The 14,450-nt window shown below is 37.8% G+C and overlaps 1 protein-coding gene across 1 annotated transcript; it reads right to left on the bottom strand.

Moving 5' to 3' along the window:
• Nucleotides 1–1,227: 1,227 nt before the first annotated feature.
• On the bottom strand, nucleotides 1,228–12,700 carry LOC121406301. The gene is made up of 6 exons (XM_041597314.1): nucleotides 12,521–12,700; nucleotides 5,703–6,651; nucleotides 4,702–4,941; nucleotides 3,878–3,997; nucleotides 2,972–3,113; nucleotides 1,228–1,387 (listed from the first exon to the last, which is right to left on the bottom strand). Exons 2-6 carry the CDS (start codon nucleotides 6,571–6,573, stop codon nucleotides 1,228–1,230), a joined length of 1,533 nt encoding a protein of 510 aa, XP_041453248.1. The 5' UTR covers nucleotides 6,574–6,651; nucleotides 12,521–12,700.
• Between the last annotated feature and the right edge of the window lie 1,750 nt (nucleotides 12,701–14,450).

The following is a 14,450-nucleotide window of genomic DNA, read 5'->3' as shown; positions in this document are numbered from 1 at the left end:
GTGAAACTTGGGAAAGCACTATTCTGAAATCTTGTGGTTTTACATAGGTACGTTTTTATGTTTTTGCATAGGTTTGTGTGTATACGTGGCGGATACGTCTTGGAGACAAAGACCTCGTTGCGAAGTCTGATGCTACAGAGCGGCTGCTTCGAGGAGAATAGTTTGATGGAGTCCAGATTCTAGTTTTCGGGGTCTTGGTACATAACTGATCTTAGTATAGGCTCTATGTTAACTTTTTACAAGTTTACCAATCCATGATTTATACAATGTGCTTCTGCAACCCTCGACTACAGTAACGACATGCACATAAAGTCTTTTTCTGTACTATAGGCCTTATTCCCTGATATACTTTTTGGTAAACATCTTAGTTTGCTTAATTTCTGTACCTATTTTAAAACTGAATTTGTTTCGTGCTTCTGACAAGCTACATCTACATCGTATTAACATGAATCACTTTTTTTCGTTAAAATATTGTTTTTGTGTTGGTCTCTTTAATTTCTCTGATCCCTTGTAAATATTGTAATTTGTTCGTGACTATATAATAAATTCATAAATACATACACACACACACACATACATATAAAATATATATATATATAGTAAATAGTGATAGTAAAATACGAGCTGTGATTGGCTGGATTGGTACCACGTCACCTCCCTTCAAAAGTTATATTGTACATGTACAATATAACTTTCGATTTTTGGATGGCAAAACCCGTGTTAAAGGAATGGGGAGAATATCGATTAATTTGTTTTCAATCGATATATTTGTACATGTATATCGATTTCCCAAAGTAGCATTTTTATAATTTCCGATCGCAGATAGAAATACAAATTTACGTGGTTTAACCCCTTGCAGCAGACGACAAATTTTGAGTATCGATAGCTATCATGCCTATCGTAGGTGAAAATTATCGGACACTTTTTCTGTCAATTCTTCACCGGCGAACAATTTCGCGAAGAACTGCAAAATGGATAATAATTGCCGATTTCCTTCCCTTACGGAAGAGGATCTTGCTTCCATTATGGATGACAAGGATTCCACGCGGACAAAAGGAGTAATAAGCTACTCTTTGAACATCGTGAGGTCGTATTGTAGGCAGAAAGAAGTGGATTTTGCAGTACTAACTGAGCGATGCAGTGCCCCAGAACTGAACGATTTTCTACGGTCTTTCTACGCCGAGCTCCGCCAAGGTAACGGGGAGTCTTATGCGAAGAGGTCGATGATCACTCTTCGGTACGGTTTGCAGCGTCACTTTTTGAAGCACCGTCAATTCGATCTGTAAAGATGCTGCATTCGATGGATGTAATGAAATGTTCAAAGCCATACTCCACAAATTGAAGGCTGAGGGAAAAGGTGCAATTCGACATAAGGACCCGGTTACACCTGAGGACATGAATAAAATCAGGGAGTCTTTTGACCTGACCGTACCAAAGGATTTGCAGAATAAGGTGTTAATTCTTAGACCTCATGTTACATCTCTGCAACCGGGGCAGGGAGAATCTTCGCCAAATGAAGAAAGATGATTTCGCTGTACAGACAGATTCAGCTAATCAACGATATGTCCATGTTGTTCGAGATATGATTACCAAGAACCATCGGCATCGCGGCGAACTTAATCACGATGAAGAAAGCCAGGGTGGACGGATGTATGCAACTGGCGGGGCAACTGGTAAGTCTGACTGCCCTGTAAACTCGTTTCTTGAATATCTCTCTCACCTGAATGAAAACTGTGATGCACTATGGCAGCGACCAAAGGCAAGAAGGCCTGCTCAGTCAGCTAGCCCTTGGTATGACAATGTACCTGTGGGTTTACATACACTTGGAAACAAGATGTCAGTGATATCGAAACAAGCACAATGCTCGAAAGTGTACACCAATCACTGCCTCCGTGCCACGGCCATCAACAAACTTGATAATGCTGGCTTTGAAGCTCGCCACATAATGGCAATTTCTGGCCATCGCTCCGAGAACAGCATCAAACATTACTCAAGAGTTGGAGAGCTAGAGTCAAAAGAGGAGAATGAGTTTAACCATCGCCAGTAAATGAAGAGACAGCATCATGTTCTTCAACCTCTGACTCTGCCAGAGAGGTACTTAGATCTTCTAAGTTTGTCAGGTTCTCTAGCACTGCCACTACTAGCAACGTTCCTCAATCGCCTTCACCACCACAGGCACATGCACAGTCATCACAACTTGTGGTAAACAGTCAGCCGACTTCCTCCCCTATCAATATCAACTCTTCAGTTTCTTCTAGAATGCACCTCCACTTCAACAATTGTAAGGTCAAAATTGTATGTAATCAAAAATAACTAACTTTCAACATACTTACTAGACTAGGTCTAGGCCTAAACTGTCTAAGTTAGACCAAGACTTGTGTAAATATTTCTGTCATTCTAAACTTTTGGATTGGAATCTATGGATCTAGACTGTCTATTTGGAGTTCATTATTTTGGAGTTCATTGTTTGGAGTTAATTGTTTGGAGTTCATTCAACTGGCCTAGGAGTTCATCGACTGTTTGGAGTTCATTTGTTGCTACATGTAATTAGGAGTTCATCGTGTTCAATTGGAATTTCACAAATATAAGGTAAGATGAACGTATGCCATCTAGATCTAGACTATGGTAAAATCCATGATGGGGGCTTAGATTGAGGGATCTATTTACTATAATAAATAGTGAACATTCTATCATACAATATTACTGGACTATATTAACTCCAAATATGAAATAATCCCTCGTGCAAGCCTATTTCACCTCGGCCTTCGGCCTCGGTGAAATAAACCTGCACTCGGGATAATTTTATATTTGCCGTACCTATAATCCAGCATATTGTACAATAGATTGTACACTATTTATATAATATATATATATAAATGTGTAAAGTTATATATATATATATATACACACACACACATATGTATACAGAATTTAGATATGATATAGGATTGTATTCTAATTGTTGACGTACCTGTTTGGTTCTCCGTCACAGCCTATGCATGATGTATCTTCTCCGCATTCGTTGCATTCATTCAAACCTTCATTCATATCCAACCCTGTAACACCGAGGACGCAGAAGCCACATTCGTTGTTCATTGCTCCGAAGTCCATATCTAGAAAGGATAAAAATCGACCCATGAAAGCCCCCCTTTTCGCAAAGTACATTTCTTTTTCATGCCTTTTTAATTGGATAGGAACTCATTTTACATTCATTTTTTTTTTCTAAAAAGAGGTTGAGTCAGTGATTGCCCTTCCGAAAACCAGTCCCATATTATGAATACACGTACACTGAAAAAACTCTGGTGTTGATTTAACACCAGCCTGGAAATGTATGTCCACACCAGAGAAGTGTTAAAGAGCACCAGGTTTGATTTGGCCTAACGTCAGATTATTTCGGTTTATACAACAACAATTAGTTTGAAAACAGCATCGGTTTGATTCAAAACTGATGTTGTTTCAATACTTCTCTGGTGTGGACATCTATAGATTCCGGACTGGTGTTAAATCAATATCGGAGTTTTTGCAGTGTAAATATTTGTCATTGAGTTGTATCAACTTGCAAATGCTGGGAATGGGGTAGGTTGATAATTTTTTTTTTTCTTCATGTTGCAAAACCTTCTGTGAAACCTGTAGTATAGCGCTCATAAGAGAATTCTCAAAATATAAGCAGGCCTACTAATCTCCAATCATGATCATTGTGTGGACCACCTCATGTCCATTTATGCTCTATTTCTAGACTGCTTTTCTTTAAAATGTCAATCCGTTAATTTGTATCTGATTCATATGTCTTTGTATTATGTTTGAATTGGAAATGAAGTAAAAGAAATGAATTGAATTAAACGCCTGCAACCCCAATGAGTATAGGTATTACAACTACCCATGGGACACTTCATGTCGCAGTCTCTGTGATCGGATGAGAGAAATGATGGGGCGCCATCTTCCGTTGACAGGGAACAGATGTTACACGCATCTCGGTCGAAACCTTTTGAGTGACATCCTGATAAAAGAAAAAAAAGAAAGTGTTTGGATATTCATTTTGATTATCATATTTCCTTCATCTACATCGTACATTCTCATTATACACAACCTTTTCGATCACGTCTCATCTTTCTGATATGAATATCACCCCAAAATACTAAAGTGGTCCATGTATTGGCGTAAAACCATGAAAACGATGAAAGTTAATGAGTCAATGTATATATGTCACTGATAATTTATTCACCTAACCTCCGGGGCCTCCTCTTCCTTGCTGGAAAGGACACAATGTCACACACTATGATCACAGTGTGTTCACATACTGGACGATGTGAAAATAATATCCACAATGTCAAAATGCTCCAATTCAGCAGTGTGAAAATATTTTTACACTGGACACCTCGTCAGTGACTGTAGAGCTTGTTCACACGGTCTACCATCTAAATACGTGTTTCCCACTTTTGCAATATTCAAATTTTACAGTGTGAATGTGGTTTCCCATTGTGTTCCACACTGTGAGCACACTAGTGGCACACATTGTGGGACACTGTGTTCTTTCCTATAGGGGATAATTGTGTTAAGAAATGAGGAAAGGAATGAGATTCAAAGCCTCTGGTTAAGATTAGGAGCAAAAACCAAAACCACACGGCAATTTTACTTCTTGTTTCTTTTGGTGTTATTAAACGTAGAACCAAACCATTATTTGGTAGGGATGTTTACACATACCAGAGAAGTTCTTATCAACATTTTCACATATCTCCTCGATGCTCATGAATCCGGTATACTGGTAGATGACATCATCGGTTATAGACCAAGGAATGTATGTCGAGTTATCCATTGGGGTCATCATCATTATGACGTCATTGATGATGTCTACGACGCCATGGGCGATAGTCCTACACTCATCCTCGTCGGTTAGGATTAAAAAGAGATGGTTAACGATTTCTGTTGCCAGGTCTTCAGCTTCTGAAAAGGGTACGACGTTAAGAGATGAGTTTACAAAGAGAACATAGTCATTACTGATGGCGAGGGTCTACTTAACCGCCTGATCGCCCCCCCCCCACCACAAAAATGAGAGCATGAATTTAAACATTATATGCATTCTCTGAGAGTATGCGGCCTAAACCTGAATCTGGTTATTAAAAAGGATTGAAGACACAAAGGGGTAACGTATTGTGCAGGTCATCGACATAACACGTTTAATCTACTTGACCGATTATGCATCTACAATGACCTCAATCAAGTCACCACCATTACAATCACCACAACCACCAACACCACCATCATCGTCATTACTATCACCAGCAGCAGTACCATTGTTACCATACAACCCTCGCACTCCATCTATCACCTGTCCGCACCATTATCACCATTGCCACCATCAGCAGCACCATCATTTGTATCACCGATCAATCAGAAATCCTTCCACGACAACCACATATTATTTATTTTTACCTCACGAAATCCACCATCATTCCCAACACCACCTACCCCATATCTATCCATAAGATGTCACCATACCACTCCACCTACCATTACAATTATTTTACCTCCCTACCACCATTAATAATATCGCCACAATCATACTCCAACCACCACCACCATAATCGCCCCTTCACCATTATTACTTGAAATACTACCACCATGACAATCACTTTCACTACCAACGGTACAAACATCAGCATTACCCTGATTCCTACCATTCAAACAAGGCTCCATCCTCTTACCTGAAATCGCCAATGCTTTGGTGATTTCTTCACAGAGCTCCTGCTTGCTATCGAATCCCAAGGCTTCATAAACAAGTGCTTCAATCTCCTGGGCAATCGGATATAGGGGTGAGGTGGAATTAATCCCTACATCTCCTAGTATCTCGTCCACAATATCACACCCGAATTCTCCCGAAGTCAACATATTGCTCAACATCTTCGTCTCGAAATCGTAGATCAATTTCGGCAAAGATGGCTCTAGGAAGTGGTGAGCTTGAGGGCATATTGTCATAGGATTGCTGATATTGATTCCATAGAGCTCCTGGGCAACGCTGGCAGCTGATTCAAGCAGGGGTGAGAACAGCATGGATAGATCCTCGGGGTTCCCACCAGGGCCAGGCGTCATGGTGTCCCCTGATGGCATGTCCATCATGCCCATTCCGGGCATGCCTGACATATCTCCAGAGCCATTCCAAGCGGTCATGTTGGATTCTGCTGTTAGGACGCCCATTCCCAAAGCCACAATAGCATTGCAGAACTCTGTGGCATTGAATCCATCCTCGTTGTTCCTCGCAGAGATGACCTCCTCACAAACCGGTTTCCACATGCCACTCATATTGCCTATTTCCGGGATTCTCTCTTCCAACTCTGGAAGCACTGCGGAGCAGAGGTAAACGTAGGAGTCTATCAGACGATACTGTGTCCAGAACCCACCTACAACGTTCAGGATGTAAGGTATCGTTAATGCCCCATCTGGGAGGATCTCTCCTGGATTCTTGAAGGGGTACCATTCATCCATTGGTGGTTCTGACATCGTGGAAGTGGGTGTGGTTTGGGCTGTTGCCAGAGCAACGACCCAAAGCACCATGAATGTTAGCGTGGAAATAAACATCTTGGTATAAAGTCACCAAATGAATTTACAACTCTCAGTCGCCAAAGGATTGTGCTCAAAACCTTTCGGAATGCTTACCTGTATAAACACGATAAATAAGAAGCGAAATATTAACTAGTCATTAACCTTGTCGATTAAGGACCACTTTAATGGCAATTTAAGTGGCAATGACAATTTAATGGCACTCGCGGAGGGAAGGATGGCCGGGCTAGATTTATCTTTCCAATCATGTCGAATGGTGCTGTTGGTCATGGTGATATATGAAATTTGCTCTCTGGACAATAAGCTATTGTTTTTCCTATGTTTCTCTGTCGAGACTTTCAAAAATCTTCTAAAAACTTTTTTATTCAACTCTTAGCTCTTCATGCGCCTTGAGCACTCTAAAGAGTGGATTTGGTGCTCTATAAGTCACATAAGGCACATTATTATTATTATAACTCATGGGATCCATGATTCTATCCACGAGTCTGTAATCTATCCACTATTCTGTATTGGGGCGTGAAGCCCATAACTTTGACCTTCAGCCCTAAATATATAGGTCTCAGATACCAGGAGAGGCTAACAAGTGCAATTGGAAATGAACACATGATAGTTGGCATCGCTGTTCCACCAGTTCTTGTAGAAAATACAAATGCAATGATAACATAAAACGTAAACGCTTATTTTGTGCGACAGACAATATTGATTAACCTACCGTTTGCATTTGATAACAGAAATCAAATCGAACAGTGGCGTGGGAACTGTCTGAATCACCCAGTGTTTTTGTTGAGCCCGTATGAAGTTGGTATTTGATACCGTAAACTTCCAACTCCATTTAATAGACCAGTTCGTAGTGACTTTATGGACAATTTTGGTAAAATTAGCTCAAATGACCTTTCATTTCTTCCATCATGAAAGGCAGATTTCAAAGCAAGGTATTACGTAAACATGCCTTACATAGCAGGATGAAGAAATTGAATAGACCAGGTGACTAGAATAGCACACCAATGAACACTCCATTTGTGGCATTTCTACTTTGAATGCATATTATAGCATGTTGTACAATGTACTTGGCAAACTGTAAAATACCAGTCATTCGTGGACGCATTGTTGTTTCTTTGGATGTAAATGAAAACACAATTCAAAAGAATATATGAATAATCAAGACATCAACGTTGGTGCTTATCTCATTAGATTTTAAACCACCATGTTACTTTAGTACCAATGACCTTCCTCTGACCATGCGCAGAGTGGAACTACGAACTGGATTATCGGAAAAACTATCACACTCAACAATTTGTCAGATTTCATGTACATGTAGGCCTACAACATTTCACTTGATTGCTTTAACATGTTCTTGAATATGATGTTAAAAGTGGCTTACAATAAATGTAACTAAATTAGATAGGCCTGCCTAAGAGAGATTTGGTTCTGAAAAACAAACATAGCGCCACAATTCATCATTCAAAGCAAGGGTTGTAAAACGGAAATGAATACATGGGAAGGGTGCAATGTACGGAGGAGGGCGGGGTTTGTCCAACCATTCCGTACCTAGCGCAAAAGCTTTTAGAGAAAATAGGAGGTCCGATTTTGGACGTTCATTTAATGCTGTTTGAGGGCATTAGTATGAACAATTTAGTATGAACATGAAGAATAAAATTACAATTTACACAAGCCATGGCTAGCGATGGTAAATTGCCAATTCGTCTACTGCCAAATCGCCCACTCACCACATGGTCTACTTTCATTTAGTCTAATGCCATTCCGTTCATCAACATTTCGTCTAACAACCATTTGGTCCAATCATCACTTCGTCTAATCACCATTTCGTCTATGACCATTTCGTCTCATAACCAGTTGGTCTAATATCAATTCCATTTTCATTCATTTTGTCCAATGAGACCAAGTGGTATATGGACTAAATTGCTATTGGACCAACTGGTTATCAGACGGAATGGCATGAGACTAAATAAAGTAAACCATGTGGTGAGTGAACGAATTGATGGTAGACCAAATGATAGTAGACGAGTTGGCATTAGACGAATTGGAAATAAACCAGTGATGTGCTTACAATTTTGAAAATGAGTTATCCTGAAATGAATGAGAAATCTTACAATTATTGAAAATATCTCAATTATTCGAATGTGATATGATTATACTCTCTGTTCTTTTGAATGACTCTGTTGATAGGGATGTTAATGTCATGAATTATGCATGTAATCACTGCATCAAACTTACAAATTCTACCGTCTAACATAATTTTTGTGAACAAGCGGAGTGAGAGAACACAAAAATTTAAATACAATGATCTTACTGATTGAGAGAATATTAAAATTATTGGGCGCGTTTGGGCCATCGTGATATTCATCTACGGAATTTTTAGATAACCTTGAAATCCTGGATATTTGTATATTTCAGGAAAAAGGCATCCTTCAAAACCTCAAAATTTCCTGAAAATTAAAAGTCGAACAACGGGGCTTGCTTGCAATGCCTGTAGGGAGTGTATTTACTATATGAATGATGGTAATTCATGAAGATGAAATCTAACATTCCGTAGACTCTCATCTTCGAAATACCTTCCCCATTTTTGTAAAATATTTCCATTAGATAACAATTGACTAAGTTCACTTTCAAGTTCAAGAACACGAGTTCTGTTTATCGTTCAACTCCCAATTTCAAGGCCCTGATGGTGAGAATATTATATTATCACCCCCACCTTCAAAAAGTATTTCTTTTACCAATCGGTGCTTGTTACATTGCGTATTTATTAAGATACACATGTTGTACAATATCAGAAAATAGGGGCCGGTTGCACGGAGCTGCGATTTTATGATACTCAAAAAATCAAATGCAAGTCCCTCCTACGCCCATTTCATTTGCTGAAAATCAATTTTAGATTGAGTTTTGGAGATGAATTTGATCACATCTCTTTGTGCAATGGGGCCCTGGACAGATACGGACTACGTTTGCCGAAATGCAACAAATAGAATTGATTTTATCTCACCGATTAAACTAGGATTTTCTATCCGAAGGTTAATATTCCTACCCCAGCTGTTCGCTAACACACATCGATTTCACACCATAATTCTGTATGCTTTAAGCAAGACAGACGCTATCGAATTGAATTGAATTATGGCAATATCACTGACATGTATTCCTAGTATATAGCAATAATACCAAGAAATTGAGGTTAATCCAAATTGAATACTCACCGTTTATTCATTTCCATCGATAATTCGAATGAATATTTATCGAGAAACATGCAATAAAACATATTACATTACATAAAATTATTTACAGAAATATTATGATGATAGTCGTTATATACAGGATCCTGTGGTAAATTATCATTTTGTCAAAAGAAATTGTGTAGTTGTTGTTATACAGAGGTTGTCCCACAGAATTTCTGTATCATCATTTACAAAATCATTTTAAGAGGCCTTAGTGTTGTTGTATAAAGTTTAATCGTTGTTTTACAATGACAATAGTTAACTTGTTCTAGTGTTATTGTTTATAAATCATAGTGATATTATTTACCATTTCACATCTAAAGGTAAAATCCAACTGTTGTTATACGAAGTGTATACAGAGGTTAAATCTTGTTGTACACTCTATAAAAAATATTGGGTAAAAATTGCTCCATGAGGGTAATTATGTGTCCAACCAACATTGGGCATTTCTTTTGGCATTAAAATTTATCCAGTGTGATGAAACCTTTGCCCATTCTAAAGTAATTGCTGCTTATTCTTTAACCTTACTGGACAATATGCTTCCCGGGTAAAATACTGCCCGAATTTCGTTGGACAAATAATTACCCTCGTGCTGGTTAAACTTTTACCCAATATTTTTAGTGTATACAGAGTGCAGTCGTCGGTAATTGTTGTATTGCGGTAGAGGCCGTAGAGGCCATTTACAAAATCATTGATGAAGAGTGTAGTTGTTGGTATAGAGAAGGTAATTGCCGTTATGCAGAAAGTATACTTGTTAAGTCGATTAATATACACAAATAATTCTGTATAGAGATCACCAGCTACGATTTTTTAAATACTAGTTGTTGTTTTACAGAGGAAAAATGCTGTAGATCAATATACACATTTTCAGTTATAAGCTTAAGATTCGCCTCGTTCATATTGCAATACTCAATTCTGGGATATATGTGACCAGCTACCCCAAAACCAACAATAAGTCGCCAAAATGATTTTTGAAAGTTTAATCTAGTTTGAAAAATCCCAGCCATAGCTTTAAAATGACATATAGTCATGATAGTATGTCTAAATTGATCAACAATAATCCACTGAAATACTTTTTTGAATACAGAAGAAACAGAGCATGAGCTTCAGAATATAAGGAGAAAACGAGGTTTAAAGACTGTGTTCACTCGAGCATGAGATGTGCACACTGTGAAATTTCGATTAAACTTCCAAACTGTCCACAAACAATTTCTTGTATTTTGTTTTCTAGTTGAGTTTACAATCTGAGATTTTACAGCATAAAGAAGAAAAAAGCTATTTCAGATAAGCTATTTTTTCTATTTTGGCTTTTTGAAGACCAATTAGATATTTTGGCTATTACAGAGAACCTTCCCTGGTGATTTATTGGTGGTTTGGGGTAGTTGGTCACATATGTTATAATATAAAACATGAAAGATATATACAAAACTACAATACGTTTACTTTGTGAATTCGATAGAATTGTGTTCTGTTAAACTTTTGTTTGGTTCTGACGCTACCTTATTGTAATGAATAAAATGGTGTTGTCTGAAGGAATATAGGATACACAGTTTCCAAAATCATAAGTAGAATTCCTGGGCCCCGTCTTATAAAAAGTTGCGATTGATCCGATCAATCACAACTATGGACGGCCAGCAACGTCAACATCTAAAATGCATGAATGTTCAAAATGTTTTCTAGATATGACGTAAATTACATAAATTCATTGATTTCTTGACAGTGTGGTGTGTTTGCTTTTGTTTACAAAGGACATTTTGGAAATTTCATGTAGAAAAAATTATGACTCTGATGGATTTCCATAGAGTTACGATTGATTTCATCAATCCTAACCTTTATAAGACGGGGCCCTGGTTTACTGTATACATTACAATTTTTAAATTGTTTTCTTGTTTTTTTTTACTTATTTATTATTATCATCACATATATATACATATACATATATGTATATTGTAATATATATATTGGGGGGAGGGGGGGGGTAATTCATATTTATGCCCTAGTATTCATGCCCCTGCATATGAAGTTACGATTAACATTTACAGACAATTATAAGTTGTTTTACAGAGCTTGAAAGCGAAATCTATTGAAATCCCACTTGATTAAGCATCGATCGTAAATTCAAGATGGTAATTTTTATTTATTTTTTTTTGGGGGGTAGCATAAAACCTATATATACAGTTGTGCTCAAAAGTTAGTGAACCCCGCCACAAAATTTACTCCTCCATACCGAGTGTTGGATGTAGACAACAACACTACAATGTTTGTCGAGCCCAGAGAAACAAACTTTAGTAATTTTTCATCACCTGTTTCACTATTAAATATCTAAAACCTGGCAGAACTTAAACACATTAACTGTGTTATTTTTCTGCATGGTGTCGTTCACTTTTTAGCACAACTCTATGTAGGCAGTCAAACCTGCATATTCCTTCTAAAAATAAGGTAAATGATTCACTCCTCGAAGGGAGTGAATAATATTTCACTTGATTAAGAGTGACTTTCACTTGTTTCTGAGTGAGGTTCACCCTTTAAATAACAGATTTATGTTAAACATCCATACGTTCACTCTTAATATACTCCAATTAAACTGAATGTTTCTTGATTTCAGTACCAAGAAAGTACAGAGCGAATTAAAAAAAAATCACTTTTTTAAAGAGTATAAACTGTATTTATTTTCAATTGTTCAATGATACTGAAGTGTAAAGTAAATTATTTTATTGAATTAGAAAATGGCTACTCACCAATTTAGATGACACAAAAGACAAAGAAAGGCGGGAAATTATCCTCCATAAATTAACAGGTAAATGTGAAGGCTCATGTATATCACGAGAAATACAAATGAATAAGATTGAAGGGGAAAAAGGGCGCGGATGATAACTCGTAAACGCGTTACTGCGCATGCCCGTCAGTAGCGTGATCTGATTGGTGGGTTGTATTGATTTCTAGAGAAAGAATGGATTAAAAAAGAAAGAGTTAGAGAGAGAGAGAGAGGGGGAGAGAAGAAGGGAAGGGGGAGAAGATGGGTAGGGAGTATTATACTAAAAGTATAGTAGGCTAGGAAACTAACAAAATACTCGGAATTTGACTTTTTTACAGGAAAATATAATTTTATACATTATCCATCATTTCTGGTCGTATTTATTTTTTACAATGTTAAATGGATTGAGCAATGCTACAATGCTAAAAGTCTTTTTAATGTAATTTCAGACACGATTTATCAATCCAAGTGAGGTTTTAAATCCATGAGCCACTTGTAATACGGACGCCATTATAAACTTCCTCTTCAATATGTTATATCTATGACGTTAGTATATACGGATCTCCACTGATGATCCGTCGTGTTTATAAATTCACTAACGCGTCATCATCATCCTCATTATACACTGTAAAAACTGTGGTGTTAAAACTGACACCAGTTGGTGTTAATAGAAGACCACACCCTGTGGTGTTAAGCCAACACCCACTAGATTGAACATAACGCCAAAGAGTGTAAATGGAACAACCAAAGATGTTGAAATAACACCTATATGTTAAACTAACACTGTCAATTTAACACCGGTGTAAAATAACTGGTGTGGTCCTCTATGTACACCCGTTAACACCACACTTTTTGCTGTGTATAGCCCGGAGAAATTGTCGCCGGAGCAATTAGCGAGTCATCCCTTGGTCTCATAAATGGGGAGATAATATGCTAACTACAGTGTGATCACTTGGCTCCGACGATTTCAACATTTTGTCAAACATTCATGGAAAACTTTTTGTCATGATATTGGCACAATTTCTTTCAAGAGAGGCCTACAAAAGATTGCCTGAAGCTGGGATTGCATGCAGTATTTATCGTAACTGTTCTTCAGTGAATTTTGATAGCACATTACAGGTGCCTTTTGCAGGAGCCGCGGAACCGCGGGGGGGGGGGCTGGATAGGCTTTAGCCCCACAGGTTTTTTTTTCCAAAACTGTGCACGAAAATTAACGTAAAAATCTGATTGTAATTTTTTTGCATGCTCAGCCCTCCCCACTTCGCGTCATTTGCAGAGGTATATAAAAATGAAAGATTTATGATTTCATGCAATATTATAAGAAAAAGGAAATTGGGGATGTGGCATCATCAGCTCTCCTAATGAATATTCATGACGATGTGCATATAACTGTTTTCACAAAATATTGATAAAATTTAAAATTCAATAACTTCGTTATTTGTTATCCGATTTTGATGACATTTTCAACATTTTGCTCTGTGAATTTGAAATATTTTAAATAAATATAAATGTATTAAGCTATAACAATATGCATTTTGAATGGAAAATGCTAAAAAAAAATGGGGGCGTATACGTCCTTTGCACCTCGCCTGCATGGATCCGCCACTTATACCCCAATTATTGATCCCTCGTTGTGGGACATCAACAATAGTGCATACCACACTATCATAATTCTGTGAAATACTAATTCATATATCTATTTCATCTCGTCCCAGCCATCATATTCAGCACAACGCCCGAAGGTTTTGGCTCAAAAGAAAGCATTCCAATTCGGGCTTATGATTTCGCACAATAACCGTAAATTGCATCGAACTTGTCGATGACACCCGTGACATGGTACAGCCCCTTTGGAAAACAAAAACATGGTTTATTCAGCGCGTCCCCCAGGGGAGGGGGCAGTCAAATATATTGCT

The sequence above is a fragment of the Lytechinus variegatus genome, chromosome 19, assembly GCF_018143015.1.
Source record: "Lytechinus variegatus isolate NC3 chromosome 19, Lvar_3.0, whole genome shotgun sequence".
In the NCBI taxonomy this organism is placed as follows: Eukaryota; Metazoa; Echinodermata; class Echinoidea; order Temnopleuroida; family Toxopneustidae; genus Lytechinus; species Lytechinus variegatus.
The sequence above is the reverse complement of the archived record's forward strand: the minus strand, read 5'-3'. Positions and strand labels throughout refer to the sequence as shown.

Excerpts from the sequence above, each read along its gene's own strand:
- LOC121406301 (XM_041597314.1), bottom strand. The coding sequence starts at position 6,573 with ATGTTTATTTCCACGCTAACATTCATGGTGCTTTGGGTCGTTGCTCTG. Across the intron at positions 4,942-5,702 it reads CAAAGCATTGGCGATTTCAG|AAGCTGAAGACCTGGCAACA; the intron begins GTAAGAGGATGG and ends TACCCTTTTCAG. Across the intron at positions 1,388-2,971 it reads TGTGACGGAGAACCAAACAG|GTGTAACCGGGTCCTTATGT; the intron begins GTACGTCAACAA and ends TCATGTCCTCAG.